The sequence below is a fragment of the Garra rufa genome, chromosome 1, assembly GCF_049309525.1.
Source record: "Garra rufa chromosome 1, GarRuf1.0, whole genome shotgun sequence".
Classification (NCBI taxonomy): Eukaryota; Metazoa; Chordata; class Actinopteri; order Cypriniformes; family Cyprinidae; genus Garra; species Garra rufa.
In genome coordinates this window covers 99,346,476-99,363,929 of record NC_133361.1, presented here as the reverse complement: position 1 = coordinate 99,363,929, position 17,454 = coordinate 99,346,476, and the positions used below count along the sequence as shown (strand labels likewise).

Genomic DNA, 17,454 nt, shown 5'->3' with positions numbered 1-17,454 from the left:
GTGATGATAAGAAGTGATGAGAGAAACTGAGAATCCGAATCATTTGAATCAAATCGATTCAGCGACACGCGGACTACAAACAACAAACACAAACGAGTGAATTCACAACAGTAGATATTTTCATGAGAGTGTATTATATTAGATATGATGTACAAATAATTGAATACAAAATATAAGGGTGTTTCTTCAACTAGGGGCACTTTTAGCCTTGTGGGAAAAAATGTTCAAAAGTCAAGTTTAAATGTCTAGTTTTATGATCTGTAAGAGGAAATTTTAAAATAGAATAACTTTAGCTTTTATATTAAGTAGAACATGAACTCATAAATTGTGGAAACATTTTATAATATGTGATGAGAACTTTTAAAATATATAAAAAAAAGTGTATGTGGTGGAAATGACAGCGTGTTGCGAAAATGACCAGAAATGAATGTAAATGTAGGGAAACTTCGTCCCAGTGCTGGACCATGACTGTTTCTGGATTGAAATATTAACAGTCATGCAAATCTATTCCTGCAATCCATGTAAATTGTACTTTGTAACCATTAATGTCATTTCCACCACAAAGAGCAGTTTGGTGGAAATTACATTGCTGTAGTTTTTTGTGAAAAAAATTGAAGATATAGCTTCACTGATTGGCTTTGAATTATTACTTAGCATTTCGTGTATGCAAAATACTCTTATTTAACCTAAAAATTTTAGCTTTTTAATAACACTATTGACAGTACATCATGTGGTGGAAATGACATAGAATAAATATATTCGCTGATCAAGCAATATTTACTTTGATTTTTCTTCATTTGTTGTTGATGAAATGTAAATTCCCTGATGTCACTCAACTTTCCATAGAAAACACCTGAAAAAACTTTGACACAAACTTTTTAAAGATGCATTACAGTGTTGTGGTGGAAATGACACCAATACTGTGAGACAGCTATATTTTGTATAAAAAGTAATATTGATAGAGGTCTCACATTAAATACTATAATGTATTTTAATTATTTTACTAGTGCTTAATAGTTACCAGATAAGTCTGGTCTAAGATTAAACTGTATTTTCATTGTTGAAGTTTAAAAGTCTGGGTGTGTGACAACGAGTAAACACTGATTTTGACACCTATAAGAAGGTTGAAATTTATTTAAAAAATCATAATAAAAAGGTAGTAAAAATTATTTTAAGTTGGTTTTATTGATAGCTTGACAAGAAAGAGGAATTTGTCCAAAATTATTTGTATTTTTAAAATACGACCAAAGTACATAAAAGTGCCCATAGTCTAAGAATCACCATAAATCAAAATATCTATCTAAATATGAACGATCTGTGTAATTTGTATATATTTTATACATTTAACATACAAGTCTATTAACTCTCTGACTGTCTTACTAGTGCACTGACTACTGAACTAGCAGCTGATTGAGACGCACCCAGAGATGAGTTTGCATTGATTTTTCTTTCTATTAATTATTCTCATATTAAACAGGACAAAGTGTTCAAACACACAGAAAAACTCCTGGAGAAGCAACAGAGATCCATGTAACACTATTATAAAGATGGTGTTTATTAAAGAGGAGAGTGAAGACATGAAGATTGAAGAAACATTCAGAGTCAAACATGAAGATACTGAGGAACAAACAAAGATGGAGTTTATTAAAGATGAGAATGAAGACATGAAGATTGAAGAAGCATTTAGAGTCAAACATGAAGATACTGAAGACCAAACAAATATGGTGTTTATTAAAGAGGAGAATGAAGACTTGACGATTGAAGAAGCATTTAGAGTCAAACATGAAGATGCCAAGGAACAAACAGGTTGGTTTTTATTCTCAAACCTGAAGTCACTACAGAAATTGAATGATATTTATGAACAATGTCACACAAGTGTAGAAATGTTTTGACATTTGACAAGTGTTGAGAACACATACTAATGCTGCCTTCAATTGCAGCTGAGAAGATCTTGCTTGCACATTGGCCATTTGTAATTATGACCTCATGCATTTAAGTTGTAATAATAAAATGGAATTAGCCTAAACCAAAATTATATATTTTTTCTTCTGTAACATTAAACCTAGTATCTGCTTCTAATATTAAAACCATTGATTTCTAGCATTTCTAACAAATCAAACCTTGAAATGTGAGTAATCATGTTTAGCTACTGCTTGATTTCTACATTTGTTAATTTAAAGTATTTGGTAAGCAAATAAACAAGTAAACACTTTGGCTACACCTAAATGAATCTGCATACAATTGAAAACAGCCTTTTTTTTATTTTCTCTATCCACACTATCGTTTTCAGGCATTTTCCATCCACACTGAAATGTCAGAAAACATTAATCACCTTACTGCACATACTTGAAAACTCATAAAACCTCACTGAGACTATGAAACAGATTACACTTTTTCATGCAGTTTTTCTAGTAAGTGTTAGAGTAGCTGGTTTTGAAGAGCCAGAGTGAAACTCGAGGAGTCCGGAATAAATCAAACAAAGTATTTTATTAACTCAAAAGCGGGATCTAAACATAAAAGACGACAACAAAGAAACTATGGATCAAACAACTTATAGAGTGACTAATTACAAGACCTGGGGCCTCATGTATCTACGCACAAGAACTTTGCGTACGCCAGATTTCACGCTCACGTTTGGATTTACTAACGATGAAATTAACGTGAGAATGTGCGTTGATCCACGCCAACTCCATGTCTGGCGTACGTGTATTTTTTGTGCGTGTGTTTGTTTTATTTCCCTTGGCGACTCCTAGAGGCAATTATTTTAAATTGCACACTACAAAGTATCGCACCAACACATGTGGAAAACATTGTTATTAATTTATAATTGATAAAATGGGTTAATTGAGACAATATTTTTCTACCAATTATGTGATTTAGAACATATAAAAGCATTTGCAAATGTATACATCCCTTAGTCTATGGCAATGGCAGTGTTGGCCTTATTGGAGGACATTGTCAATGGCCAAATCCGAAGGGAACGCGTTTTTAGGGATCACAGTGATTTTCTGGCCCACGATGATGACTGGCTTATAAACTGCTTCAGATTTCCAAGAGCTATCCTCTTGGAGCTCTTTGCTGAGTTGGGTCCAAATTTGGAGACAGCGAGGAGCCACGCATTACCCGTTCCCTTACAGGTGCTGATAACGCTTCGTTTCCTGGCAAATTGTTCTTTCCAAAGGGAACTGGCAGATCGCTCGGGGTTAAGCCAGTCGTCTTTGAGCCGTGCAATGCCAGCTGTATGGGACGGGATCATCCGCATGTCTAGCAGGTATATAAGATTTCCATACCATGCAGTTGACCAGCCAAACAAAGCGCAATTTGCAGCGATCACCGGTTATCCTAATGTAAGCGCAAGCGATCGACTGCACGGACATTGCTATAAAGGCGCCATCTGAAGAACAATTTGGATACGTGAATCGGAAACAGCTAAGTTTTACATTATTTTATTTTATTGAGCGTAATTATTTAACTGCATATCAGGAGACCGCGGTTATCCATTAAAGACGTGGCTGTTAACCCCCCTCAACAACCCACAAACTGACCAAGAGCGCAGATACAATGATGCCCATTCTCGCACTTGTAGAGTGGGCGATTGGGCAGCTGAAATGCCGGTGGCACCAGAGCCGTGCACAGACCTTTTGAGGGGCATGTGCTGAAACTGAAAAAAAGGGCACCCCCCCAACCCCTCCACCACCAAAAAAAACACACAATAATATTCTTATTTTATATTTAATTAGTATTAATAACTTTTATACAGATAATATACATATAGAGGGTATGTAAATATCTTATATATATATATATATATATATATATATCTATATCTTATGTAAACTAATTCAAACAACACTGCGATCCACTGGGATGTCCCTCTCAATGGCTATATAGGCTATATAATATGATGAAATGTTAATAAATTACATCATGTAATTTACAAGCATCAGCAAATTCAGCAGATAACCATAAAATCAAAATAGAAATTTCTTATAAAATATTTTACCTAGCTGACAAGGATCACTCGGTTGCTTTGTGTCAAACTAAATCACATTATGTCAACATCACACCGAGTGGTGAGGCATTATATGAACCTTTATAGACATAGGCCTACTATTGTTTATTTCATAAAGACAACGTTGCACTTATTCAAACAAGATATTTTACCGTTACAAGACAACGATGTTCATCTGCTTGCGCTCTATGACTCTGACTGATGCGCTGAAACGTAGGCTAAGTCGCCGATGTTCTCCACCCGCACCTTTACATCGGACCATTTCTTTTTTAATTCGTTCACAGTGCGATGTTCAAACCCCACTGCGTTAACCGCGTCAGCTAAACTCTCCCACTATTTTTTTTAATTTTTTTTACAAACTTGCAAATAACAGTTTTTCTCTGGTCTACCGGTGAGGAGCACCTTCAAATCACATTCTGTTAAGTTTCTCTTGCTTGCTTTTTCGTTTGGTTTTGCCAAAGTGGAGTCATTACCATATTAATACGGGGGAGGAGGCAGGGAGGGGTTTTGCGCTCGTGCATGTGCGCTCAATTTCACGTTAATTCAGATGTACAAAGAGATATGCGTGGAATTCCGCGTACGCAGTGTTTCATACATCTGATTTTTTTTACTGCGTACGCACATTTACAGCTTTGTCCGTACGTTGTTTTAGTATGAATTCAACGCAAGTCTTTGTACATGAGGCCCCAGGTGAAGACGATAATCAAATCAACACAGAAGGGCTATGGGAGAATGCAAAGTTAACAGAATGACAGGGGGAGACAATGGGAGAAACCAAATCAGAAACAGTGCAAAGACAGGGTAGACAAGGATACATGTAACATTACACCCCCCTCCCGGTTGGTCAACAATACTACCGGGGAGAGAGGGTGGGCGTCCTGGAGGCTGCTATGGGACAGGAACGTGGTAGTCTGAGAAAGCCTCGAGGGCGGATCAGGGAGCTATGGCGGATCTGGGAGTTCAGGAGGCCATGGCCGGGCAGCCATTTCATGAGGCCATGGCGGATCAGGGAGTTCAGGAGGCCATGGCCGGGCAGCCAGTTCAGAAGGCTATGGCAGATGGGGGAGTTCAGGAGGCCATGGCCGGGCAGCCATTTCATGAGACCATGGCAGATCGGGGAGTTCAGGAGGCCATGGCCAGGCAAACGGTTCATGAGACCATGGCGGATCTGGGAGTTCAGGAGGCCATGGCTGGACAGACAGTTCTGGAGGCCATGGCGGATCAGGGAGTTTAGGAGGCCATGACCGGGCAAAACAGTTCATGAGACCATGGCGGATCTGGGTTTTTTCTGGAGGCCATGGCCGGGCAAACGGTTCATTAGACCATGGCGGATCTGGGAGTTCAGGAGGCCATGGTCGGGCAAACGGTTCATGAGACCATGGCAGATCTGGGAGTTCAGAAGGCCATGGCTGGACAGACAGTTATGGAGGCCATGGCGGATCAGGGAGTTCAGGAGGCCATGGCTGGACAGACAGTTCTGGAGGCCATGGCGGATCGGAGAGATCAGGAGGCCATGGCCGAATAGACAGTTCAGGAGGCCATGGTGGGTCAGCCTCCACGGCCTTGGCCTCAGCATTCGGCCCGGCCCCTACTGCTGTAAACCTATGCCCCCCTCCATTAAAAATTTCTTGGGGGAATTTAGTGGCTCAGAAGGGCCTTCTAGCAAAGCGGGCTCTGGAGGAGCGAACACTGGAGGGAGCTCGGGAGGTAGTTCTGGAGGGAGCTCGGGAGCTTGTCCGTGTACTCTGTTGAGGCTGCCATCTTGGCCGGAAACTCAGGTGCGACCGCCATCTTGGGTGCAGACTTTGAGGTGGTGGCCATCTTGTGAGCAGCTGGCGGTACTGGGGTGAGGTTGGCAATGGAGCTTTGGATGATGTTGGGGTGTTCGGGGCGTGGCAGGCAGTCTGAGCTGTTGGTGCGGTAAGTGGAGGTTCTTGGCTTTGGGGGGGGGACTGACTATCATCCTCTATTTGTTCGATCTCGAAGTTAGAGCCGATTAAGTTAAGAATGATGTTGATCAATTCAATCAAAGGGAAATCGTGAACAGGGAGATCGCAACAAATTGAATATTTAGGCGTGAGGCGTCGGGCCAGTTCACCTGATGGTACAGCTCAATAAAATCCGCCACATACCGTTCCAACCTCTGACCGCCCTGCCACATTCTCCACAGCCGTTCCTCAGCAGTCATTGTTTCGGTGTCTTCTTCTGTGAGGGTTGCTGGTTGTGAAGTGCCAGATTGAAACTCGAGGAGTCCAGAATAAATCAAACAATGTACTTATTAACTCCAAAAGCTGGATTCAAAGGAACACACAACCAAACATAATGTTAATATTAAGAAGACACAAAGAGACTGAGGGACTATGAATGTTTCATCTGAAGGTTGAGTGGGGAGTTTGTACTTTTTACTATTTTTTTTAGTTTGGTCTCTCTTACATTTGTTGCATTTGATCCCCTAGGAGATTGAGATCAGTCTGTATCTAGGTTTCCTTAACAATTAGATTGAATAAATTGTATAGCAGCCAGCTTAAACTCTATAGGAGACCAGGCGACAATGATCAGGTTTGGACGCCATGATATGAGATCTAGCATACATACTATGTTTTGGTGTTACCTGCTTTGTGGCATTAACTTTTATTTCCTTGTTTTCCCACCTTAGGCCCAACAGCACTGAAAGAGGAGAGGGAAGTACTGATTGGAACTGAAGAGAAAGATCAGTATGAGAATCTCCATGATTTCATAACTGGAGAAAAATCATTTTGTTCCTTACAGTCAGAAAATACTTCTACACAAAAAAGAGCTCCAAAGACAAAAACTATGGGTTTTTTCACTTGCTTTCAGTGTGGAAAGAGTTTCAGTGAACAAGGAGAATTTACAGTCCACAAGGAAACTCACACTGGAGAGAAGCCTTTTATCTGCCAACAGTGTGGAAAGAGTTTCAGTGCAAATAAAAAACTTAAATTCCATATGAGAATTCACACAAGAGGGAAGCCTTTCACCTGCCAACAGTGTGGAAAGAGTTTTGTTCAAAAAGGAAACCTTGAACTTCACATGAAAATTCACACTGGAGAAAAGCCTTTCATCTGCCAACAGTGTGGAAAGAGTTTCACTCGAAAGGGAGCACTTAACAGGCACACGAGAGTTCACACAGGAGAGAAGCCTTTCACCTGCCAACAGTGTGGAAAGAGTTTCATTCAAAAAGGTAACCTTGAACTCCACATGAAAATTCACACTGGAGAGAAGCCTTTCATCTGCCAACAGTGTGGAAAGAGTTTCACTCGAAAGGGAGCACTTAACAGGCACATGACAGTTCACACAGGAGAGAAGCCTTTCACCTGCCAACAGTGTGGAAAGAGTTTCATTCAAAAAGGAAACCTTGAAGTACACATGAAAATTCATACTGGAGAGAAGCCTTTCATCTGCCAACAGTGTGGAAAGAGTTTCACTGCAAATAAAAACCTTAAATTCCATATGAGAATTCACACAAGAGGGAAGCCTTTCACCTGCCAACAGTGTGGAAAGAGTTTCAGTCAAAAAGGAAACCTTGAACTTCACATGAAAATTCACACTGGAGAGAAGCCTTTCATCTGCCAACAGTGTGGAAAGAGTTTCAGTGAAAATAAAAACCTTAAATTCCATATGAGAATTCACACAAGAGGGAAGCCTTTCACCTGCCAACAGTGTGGAAAGAGTTTCAGTCAAAAAGGAAACCTTCAACTTCACATGAAAATTCACACTGGAGAGAAGCCTTTCATGTGCCAACAGTGTGGAAAGAGTTTCACTCGAAAGGGAACCCTTAAAAGGCACATGAGAGTTCATACAGGAGAGAAGCCTTTCAACTACCAATAGTTCGGAAAGAGTTTCATTCAAAAAGGAAACCTTGAATTTCACATGAAAATTCATACTGGAGAGAAGCCTTTCATCTGCCAACAGTGTGGAAAGAGTTTCAGTTAAAATAAAACCCTTAAATTCCATATGAGAATTCACACAAGAGAGAAGCCTTTCATCTGCCAACAGTGTGGAAAGAGTTTCAGTGAAAATAAAAACCTTAAATTCCATATGAGAATTCACACAAGAGGGAAGCCTTTCACCTGCCAACAGTGTGGAAAGAGTTTCAGTCAAAAAGGAAACCTTCAACTTCACATGACAATTCACACTGGAGAGAAGCCTTTCATCTGCCAACAGTGTGGAAAGGGTTTCACTCGAAAGGGAACCCTTAAAAGGCACATGAGAGTTCACACAGGAGAGAAGCCTTTCAACTACCAATAGTGTGGAAAGAGTTTCATTCAAAAAGGAAACCTTGAATTTCACATGAAAATTCACACTGGAGAGAAGCATTTCATCTGCCAACAGTGTGGAAAGAGTTTCAGTGAAAATAAAAGCCTTAAATTCCACATGAGAATTCAGACAGGAGAGAAGCCTTTCACCTGCCAACACTGTGGAAAGAGTTTCATTCATAATGGAAACCTTGAATTTCACATGAAAATTCACACTGGAGAGAAGCCTTTCACCTGCCAACAGTGTGGAAAGAGTTTCATGCATAATGGAAACCTTGAATTTCACATGAAAATTCACAATGGAGAGAAGCCTTTCACCTGCCAACAGTGTGGAAAGAGTTTCATTCATAATGGAAACCTTGAATTTCACATGAAAATTCACACTGGAGAGAAGCCTTTCACCTGCCAACAGTGTGGAAAGAGTTTCATGCATAATGGAAACCTTGAATTTCACATGAAAATTCACACTGGAGAGAAGCCTTTCATCTGCCAACAGTGTGGAAAGAGTTTCATGCATAATGGAAACCTTGAATTTCACATGAAAATTCACACTGGAGAGAAGCCTTTCACCTGCCAACAGTGTGGAAAGAGTTTCATGCATAATGGAAACCTTGAATTTCACATGAAAATTCACACTGGAGAGCAGCCTTTCATCTGCCAACAGTGAGGAAAGAGTTTTACTCGAATGGAAACCCTTAGAAGGCACATGAAAGTTCATACAGGAGAGAAGTGTTTCATCTGCAAATGGTGCGGAAGAAGTTCAGTAATCCTGGAAACTTTAGAGTCCACCTGAGAGTTCACCCTGGAGAGAGATCTTACCCCTGTAATAAGTGTGGAAAGTTTCTGCATAAAATTACAACTTACAAACCACATGAATGTTCACACTGGAAAGAAACCCTTCACCTGCCATCTGTGTGAGAAAACAAACCCTTTATGCCCACAGGCAAATTCACACCTTGGAGAACCTTTTTACTTGCCAACAGTGAGGAAAGAGTTTCATGCATAATGGAAACCTTGAATTTCACATGAAAATTCACACTGGAGAGCAGCCTTTCATCTGCCAACAGTGAGGAAAGAGTTTCACTCGAAAGGGAACCCTAAGAAGGTTAAGATGTTAAGATGCCTTAAGATGCCTTAACATTCACATGAGAATTCACACTGGAGAGAAGCCTAACACGTGCAAACAGTGTGGAAAGAGTTTCAGTCAACGAGGAAGCTTTGACAAGCACATGAAGATCCACAATGGAGAGAAGGCTGACAGATCTCCTCAGAGTGGAAAGAGTTTTGATCAAAGTGGAAACTTTGACGTCCACCAGAAAATTCACATTATAGAGAGCCTTTTTACCTGCCAACAGTGAGGAAAGAGTTTCACTCTAAAAAGAAATCTCAACAGGCACATGGAAATTCACAATAGCGAGAAGGCTGCCAGATACCCTCAGTGTGGAAAGAGTTTCAACCAAAATGTATCAAATGGACTGTCCTTGATTCTGATTGGTTGAGACACATCTGAAGCTGTTGTAAATTGTAAATTACTCTACAAAACGACATTCTTTGTTGCCTATGTGCTGCTTGGAAAAAAATCCAGACCAATCAGACACACAGTTCACCAAATAATAAATTCTTCATTAGATTGACAAATGATCACAAACCCCCTTCACCCAATCAACAACACTGGCTGCCGTGATGTCTACAAATAGTCTTACTATGGCATCCAGGACTCCTCTGCCAGACCAGATAATCTTTACGACTCAAAATTATTTAAAAAAGAATTTTCCCCAACTAATACTCTAAAAAAAGGACACATACTGCCATAGGAACTGACATCTTTCATTAATTCTTCAAAACACTTTTCTGTGAACAAACACATATTCTCAGATCGTTGTGTAAGTTACTACTGTTAATTTATTTTGTCTTTTGTATTGTGCAATGTTTTTGTGCATGTGTTATAATAGATCACTAAGTAATATAATCACACATATAACATGATTAGTCTGGTTGAATTAGTTGATGATCTAAAAGATGGTGTCATATCTTTTGATACCTATGCAACATTATTAATGTTTTAAGAATCTTTAGTAGTTTTTACATGAAATTCCAATCCCAGTACATATGCAAATACCATGCTTACAGACAAAGAGTCGTAAACTTTCCCTCCAAAAGCAAAAGTCACCATTGGCTCTCTCGCATCTCAATGATCAATTAACCTGGCCTCCCAATTACCTTTATATCCTAACTGCGACCCCCATAGGAGATAAAGGCTTCACACAGTGACTTGCCTCAATTCTCCAGGGTTTTCTCAGTTCTTTTAGTCCCGCGTCTCATCACCTTACCATCTTCTGGTTGATAAGTCCCAGAGTTGATGCTTCTGCACCTGGGAGGCCTTAAACTCCTAGGAAGATGAGGAAAATGAGCTAGAACTCTTCAGAACCCTAAGCCTGTGCCAGGCCCTGCAGCCTTGTCTTTTCATTCACATCACAAGATTTCAGCTGGGTCTCTCTCTCTCTCTCTCTCTCTCTCTCTCAGCTCATCATTCTTCTTCACTTTCAACCTTGAAAGAAATTCTCTATAACCACAGAGTCAGCACACCTTTGAAATTCATCGCTCCTTTAACCCAGAAAAATGTGATCTCAAGTCCAAAACCTTGAAACCATCAAGACTTTCATCCAAGACTACATCCAAACACTTGTCAACGACCAAGGAAATGCAAGTATCATAAATTTAACTAAAACATATTTATGTCTACTCTTTATATAGCCTTTTTCTTGTTTCTCTAATGGCTCCATTCATCCAATCTGACTTAACCTTCCTCCATGTATGAGCGATTGTATGTTTGTTTATTTAGATTAGTCATGTGTTAGTCCTTAATAAAACTCTTGTGCACAAATTACATGAGTTTATGATTTTGTCTTGTAAATTAATGTCCCTTTACGATTCTGATCAAGCTACATGCTCTAATGCATTAATACTGTAAGATTTTATTTTTTATTTTTTTGTGGCCTAGAAAATATCATTGCTTAGAGTTGCTGTGAAATTAACCTGAATTATCGCTGGGCGAACAGATTAGTCCATGGCGATATTTAATTCTGCTAAAGTAAAAACTGGCAGCTGATATAAATAATTGTAATCATAATTAGTCATAAATTAATTATTTATATACATTTCCCTCTTGAGCTAATTCACAACTGATTGTGAGGAACTACAGATAAAGTCAACAGTTTATATTTCCTTTTCAGAATCTGCAAAATATTCCCTTGTAAACAAAAAACAAAAAAAAAAACAAAGGATTCTAATTAGAATTTCTATCATGTTTTGGAAACGTTCCTTGGATTCCATTAAGAATTGTCTTATAGGACAAGACATAAATGTCCTGTAGGATAATTTCTACATGATTTTAATGGGATTCAATTTGATCTTGAATCTTTAAAAAAAAATGAAGAATACTACTTTTTCAATGTATCTATTACTAAACAATAGTTTTTGTAGTTTACTTAAACTCACCTTGATGTACTTTGTTCAGTTGCAAAACTTACATTAGTGCACAGCATTAGTGCAAACATTTCTAAGGAACTGATAAGATTGATAAAAAAATAAATAAATTTAAAAGTATTTTAACTCTTTCCCTGGCAGCATTTTTTTTAAGTTGGCAGAAACTCCCAACATTTTCGACAGGACCGTATTTTAGAATCGCACAATATGTAGGATTTTATTTCATATTTGCTGGGTTTTTGAGCATTGTACACCCTGAAAGTGAGGTGCCCACGCCACAGAAGTATCCTCTCATCAATGCATATTGATGCATTAGGCTGATACGGTTCACGGAATTTGGACAAGAGGTAATTTAAGACAGGACAGCCTGTCAGTGTCATTGGCTGGCCTTGCTGTGTTATCATTAAAGTGAAGAAAATGTGTGCTGACAGTTCATTTCATGCCACTCATGAAGAGGTTCAGGATCTTCAGCTGGATGGCTCACAGCGGACCATGTTGACATGGTTCACAAGTCCGACCTCTGCATTGTTGCTGTGTTCTACCTGTAAATAATTATATGAATCATATGTGTATTGGTCACCCCTGTTACGTTGAGACGTAAGTGCTCTATGCATAGCTCTGGTTCTTGCATGCATGCTCTCTCTCTCTTGCGCTCTCTTTCTCTCTCTCTCTGTCCTTCTCCCAGGTGGCCCCGCCCTGATTGAACGTGCCGGTACGTGCCCCGTGGTTGGGTGAACCAGGAACTGCGCGTCTTTTAAAAATGAGGCGACGCCGAGCTGGAGTGTGGGCTGTTGGTGTTGCTATTTGGAAGTTTGTGTTGTACGAAAAAGTTGAAACGTTGTATAATTACATCTGTGTAAATATTGTGAATACCGTTAGTTTTGTCACTTTACCCACCTAGTGTTTTCATTGTAAAGTTTTCCTCCGATTGTTTTTCTTTCTCTTAACGTGGCTGTGTGTTTTTGCCCGTTATTGTAAATATTGTAAATACACCTTTTTCTCGCACGGAAGCTGTAGGGGTTGGGTGCCTTTTTCTTTTGTGAAATTCGTTTTCTCCTGTTTTTCAACTAGTCAGGGAGTTAGTTCAGTCCCTGTATTTTTGTTTGACTTTTTTTCTTTTAGGGTATTAAGTTTCTTTGGGTAAAGTTAGTTTGATTCTTTTGTTTGTTATTTTGGCCTTGGCCCAACCCTGAAGTTTACTAGCGTCCTATTTTTGTAAAAATAAAAAAAAGAACGAAAGATCAAAAAGGTCGGTGTGAAGACTATTATTTATGTTACTTCTAGACCCTAGACCTGGGACGTAACATAAATTGGGGGCTCGTCTTTTACTTAATCCACAAAAACGGATTATTTCTCATCCATGAACCCTTCTTGTGGCTGTACAGTGGGTAAGTCATTTAAGTTTATTCTTTGTTTGGCTGCTTTCTTTTTGGTGTGTGAAAAAGTAGCAGATCATAGAGGTATTATGGATTTTGATTTGATCGCCTTTACACTCGCTCCGAGCACGGAACAGTTTAATCGCTGTCGTAAGGATGATCTGTTCAAAATTGCAGAATTTTTTAAAATTGTTGTACCGCATAAAGCTTCTAAGAAGGAGGTTAAAGACTTGTTGCACAAAGAATTGATTATGCAGCGGATTTTGCCTGATGAGTCCGGGGTGGGTGCCGTGGATGCAAATGCTTCTACGCCGACGGAGGTCGACGAGAAGCCGCCATCTGCGCCACACTCGCCCGCACTTTCCAGGTATCCAATAACTGCACCACCCAGTAGTACTTCATTATTACCCAATTCGGACCAGTTGTTATTTTTAAGAACAAAGGAAATAGAATTGGAAATCAAACGGGAAGAGACCGAGACAAAGAGGCTTCATTTAAGGGAGCTAGAGCTTGAGATGGAGAGGGAACGTTTTCGGCGAGATCACAGCCGGCTTCACCCGACTGAGAGCGCGCCGGAGAGTTCCCCTGCTTCTCCGTCGTTTGCTCAGTTACCTACAGGGCCTAGGCCAGTCTCTTCTAGTCCCGTTCCTGTTCCAGCGGCGATTTCTTCGCCTGACTTTGACGTGAGCAAACACATTAATTTAGTCCCTCCTTTTCGAGAAGCCGAAGTTGATAGCTATTTTACAGCTTTTGAACGTGTTGCAGCTACATTGCAGTGGCCAAGAGCGATGTGGGCTCTGCTTCTGCAATGTAAGCTAACCGGCAAAGCGCAGGAGGTTTGCTCCGCGTTGCCGATAGAACAGAGTCTAAATTACGATGTGGTTAAACAGACTGTTCTTCGTGCTTATGAGTTAGTGCCGGAGGCGTATAGACAGAGGTTTAGAGCCCATAAGAAAGCAGACAAACAAACTTTTGTAGAATTCGCCAGAGAAAAACAAGCTCTTTTTGAAAAATGGTGTGCTGCAAATAAAACGACTACTTTTGAAGCTTTAAAGGAGTTAGTTTTATTAGAAGACTTTAAGAGCTGTGTGTCTGAAAATCTTGTTGTACATTTAAACGAACAGAAAGTCACGTCCCTTTCAGCAGCCGCTGTGCTGGCTGATGAATTTGTATTGACACATCGGACAGTTTTTTCTCCTACAGTGAGATATGATAAGTTTGCTGTCCATGGTGCTGAAGGGCAGGTGAAGGGGTCAGCAGGTACTGTGAGATCTGGAAGGGGAGGAGTTTATAGAGGTGCTCAGTATCGCCCAGGAGGAGGCAGGGTCTGTTTCTATTGCCTTGATGCTGGTCATCTTATTGCAGATTGCGAAGCCTGGAAAAAAAAGAATGTGTCAGCTAAGCCTAAAAGTGTAGGTTTTGTACAAACATTGACAAAACATGTTTTACCTGATCAAAACACTGCAGGTTATAAACCATTTATGTTGCAGGGCTGGGTAGCAGAGAGCGCTAAAGGCATTCCCAAGTCAGTGTCTGTTTTACGGGACACAGGGGCAGCCCAAAGTCTGATGCTAGCTGGTACTCTCCCTTTGTCACAGAAAACCTACACAGGTGCTGATGTAATTTTGCGGGGCATAGGAGCAGGTTGTGTCAAGGTTCCCCTTCACAATGTCCACCTTCAAACAGATATAGTTACGGGTAAAGTGTGTGTTGGAATCTGCCCTGAACTTCCTGTGGAAGGTGTGGATATTATCTTGGGAAACGACCTAGCGGGTGGTATAGTTTTCCCTCCTCCGATTGTTGTTAACAGTCCCATAACAGATGTGAAAAGTGACCTATCTTCTCAGTTTCCAGCTGTGTTCTCTTCATGTGTGGTTACACGTGCTCAGTCACGTAAAATTGAAGATGTTATTGATATATCTGACTCTTTTCTACAGTCTACAGGTATGTCAGGAAAGTTGTATGTCGAACCAGCCTTGTCTACCTGTAATATTGCCCCGTTACAGATGGGTCGTTCGCAGTTGGCGGCTGCTCAAAAGGCTGATCCCTCCTTAGCTACATGTTTTGCAGCTGTTTTTGACGAAACAAAAGCTCCTAGCGAAAATGTAACTTTTTTCGTTGATGATGGCGTATTAATGCGTCAGTGGGAAAACGGCGATAGTGTTCGTCAGGTTGTTGTTCCCGTGGGTTACCGTTCCCAAATATTAAATCTCGCTCATGACCACGTTCTGTCTGGCCATTTGGGAATTCGAAAAACCTATGATCGTGTGCTGCGATATTTTTTTTGGCCTGGTTTAAAATCTGATGTTGTTGCTCACTGCCGGTCATGCCATGTTTGTCAGCTGGCCGGTAAGCCGAATCAGAACATTCCTCTCGCCCCTCTACACCCAATCCCCGTAATAGGTGAACCCTTTGAGCACATTGTCATCGATTGTGTGGGACCATTGCCAAAGTCTAAATCAGGTTATCAGTACATACTCACTCTTATGTGTGCCACCACTCGTTTTCCAGAGGCCGTCCCAATGCGCAATATAAAGGCTAAAGCAGTGGTAAAAGAGATTATTAAATTCTGCTCTACATTTGGCTTACCAAAGATTATTCAAACCGACCAAGGTTCTAATTTTACCTCCAAACTGTTCTCCCAGGTTCTTCGCGAACTGGCCGTTAAGCATCAACTTTCCAGTGCATTTCATCCAGAGTCGCAGGGTATGCTTGAAAGATTTCACCAGACTCTCAAGTCCATGCTACGTGCATTTTGTATGGAAACAGGAAAGGACTGGGATGAAGGTCTGCCTATGTTGATGTTTGCCGTCCGTGAGACGGTGCAGGAATCTTTAGGGTTCAGTCCGGCTGAATTAGTCTTTGGGCATACTGTGCGTGGGCCTCTGAAACTGTTAAGGGAACAGTTGTTATTAGAAAAAGAGTTGCCTGTGACCGTGTGTGATTATGTAGCTCAAATGCGTCAACGTTTACATCATGTGTGGGAAATCGCGAAATCAAATTTGGCTTCAAAACAAGTTCAAATGAAAGAACGTTTTGACAGGAACAGTGTAGCACGAAATTTTCAGCCAGGAGATTTGGTGTTAGTCCTTCTTCCACTTCCAGGTTCGGCATTGCAGGCTAGGTTTTCAGGACCCTATGTGGTGGAAAAGAAGTTGAGTGAGACAAATTATCAAATTCGTACTCCGGAGCGTAGAAAAAAGAGTCGCGTTTGTCATGTTAACATGCTAAAAGCTTATGTAAATAGGACACCGTCTGTTAAATCCACTTTGGATGTGGCACCTGTGATCACAGTTTCTCATATATCCTCTGCTGTTGAGTCTGATGAGGATGGACTGGTGGCTCCTGAAATTATGTCCACCACCAGACTGTCCAATTCTGAAATATTGGAAAATATAGAAGAACATTTGTCATATCTCCCACAGTCTCAATGTACAGATGTGATCTCTCTTATTCAAAAGTTTTCTTCTCTCTTTTCAGACAGCCCCAGACAGACCCACGTTTTGTTTCACGATGTCGAAATTGTACACTCTTCACCAATAAAACAACATCCTTATCGTGTTAATCCCCAGAAGAGAGAAGAGATGAGGAAAGAAGTAGACTACCTGCTTTCGCATGGTCTAGCGATTCCCAGTTCGAGTCCGTGGAGCTCACCCTGTCTGTTGGTGCCGAAGCCAGATGGTTCCTTTAGGTTCTGCACTGATTACAGGAAGGTGAATAGTGTCACCCAGGCAGATTCTTTTCCATTGCCTAGGATGGAGGATTGTGTTGATCGTGTTGGTGCCTCCTCCTTTGTAACAAAATTGGACTTGTTAAAAGGGTACTGGCAGGTGCCGCTTACACAGCGTGCATCAGATATCTCCGCATTTGTGACACCAGATAACTTCCTTCAATACACAGTAATGGCCTTTGGCATGCGAAACGCTCCAGCGACCTTTCAAAGGTTGATGCAGAAGGTATTATCTGGTGTGGCAAATTGCGAGGCATATCTTGATGATGTTGTCATTTATTCTAGTTCGTGGAGTGACCACATGAACTCGCTACATGAAGTGTTTACTCGTTTGGCAAAAGCGTCTTTGACAGTGAACCTAAAAAAATGTGAATTTGGAAAAGCCGTGGTCACTTACCTGGGTAAACAAGTTGGCCAGGGTCAGGTGTGTCCTGTTGATGCCAAAGTTGAGGCAATTGTGAATTTTCCCATTCCCAAGTCAAAAAGAGAGCTGCGCCGTTTTCTGGGTATGGTTGGATACTACCGTGCCTTCTGTAAAAATTTCTCCTCTGTTGTATGCCCTTTGACAGATTTATT

At 40.7% G+C, this 17,454-nt stretch overlaps 1 protein-coding gene and 2 pseudogenes across 1 annotated transcript; 2 read left to right on the top strand and 1 right to left on the bottom strand.

Moving 5' to 3' along the window:
• LOC141322867 (uncharacterized) overlaps positions 1 to 17,454 on the bottom strand; it is a 677,976-nt pseudogene that overhangs the window by 591,933 nt on the left and 68,589 nt on the right.
• On the top strand, positions 1,483 to 11,173 carry LOC141340626 (uncharacterized). Its single transcript, XM_073845675.1, has 2 exons — positions 1,483 to 1,806; positions 6,669 to 11,173. The coding sequence occupies exons 1-2, from the start codon at positions 1,548 to 1,550 to the stop codon at positions 7,856 to 7,858; spliced, it is 1,449 nt and encodes a 482-aa protein (XP_073701776.1). The 5' UTR covers positions 1,483 to 1,547; the 3' UTR covers positions 7,859 to 11,173.
• LOC141340801 (uncharacterized) lies at positions 8,321 to 11,173 on the top strand (annotated as a pseudogene).

Excerpts from the sequence above, each read along its gene's own strand:
- LOC141340626 (XM_073845675.1), top strand. The coding sequence starts at position 1,548 with ATGGTGTTTATTAAAGAGGAGAGTGAAGACATGAAGATTGAAGAAACA. Across the intron at positions 1,807-6,668 it reads AGATGCCAAGGAACAAACAG|GCCCAACAGCACTGAAAGAG; the intron begins GTTGGTTTTTAT and ends TTCCCACCTTAG.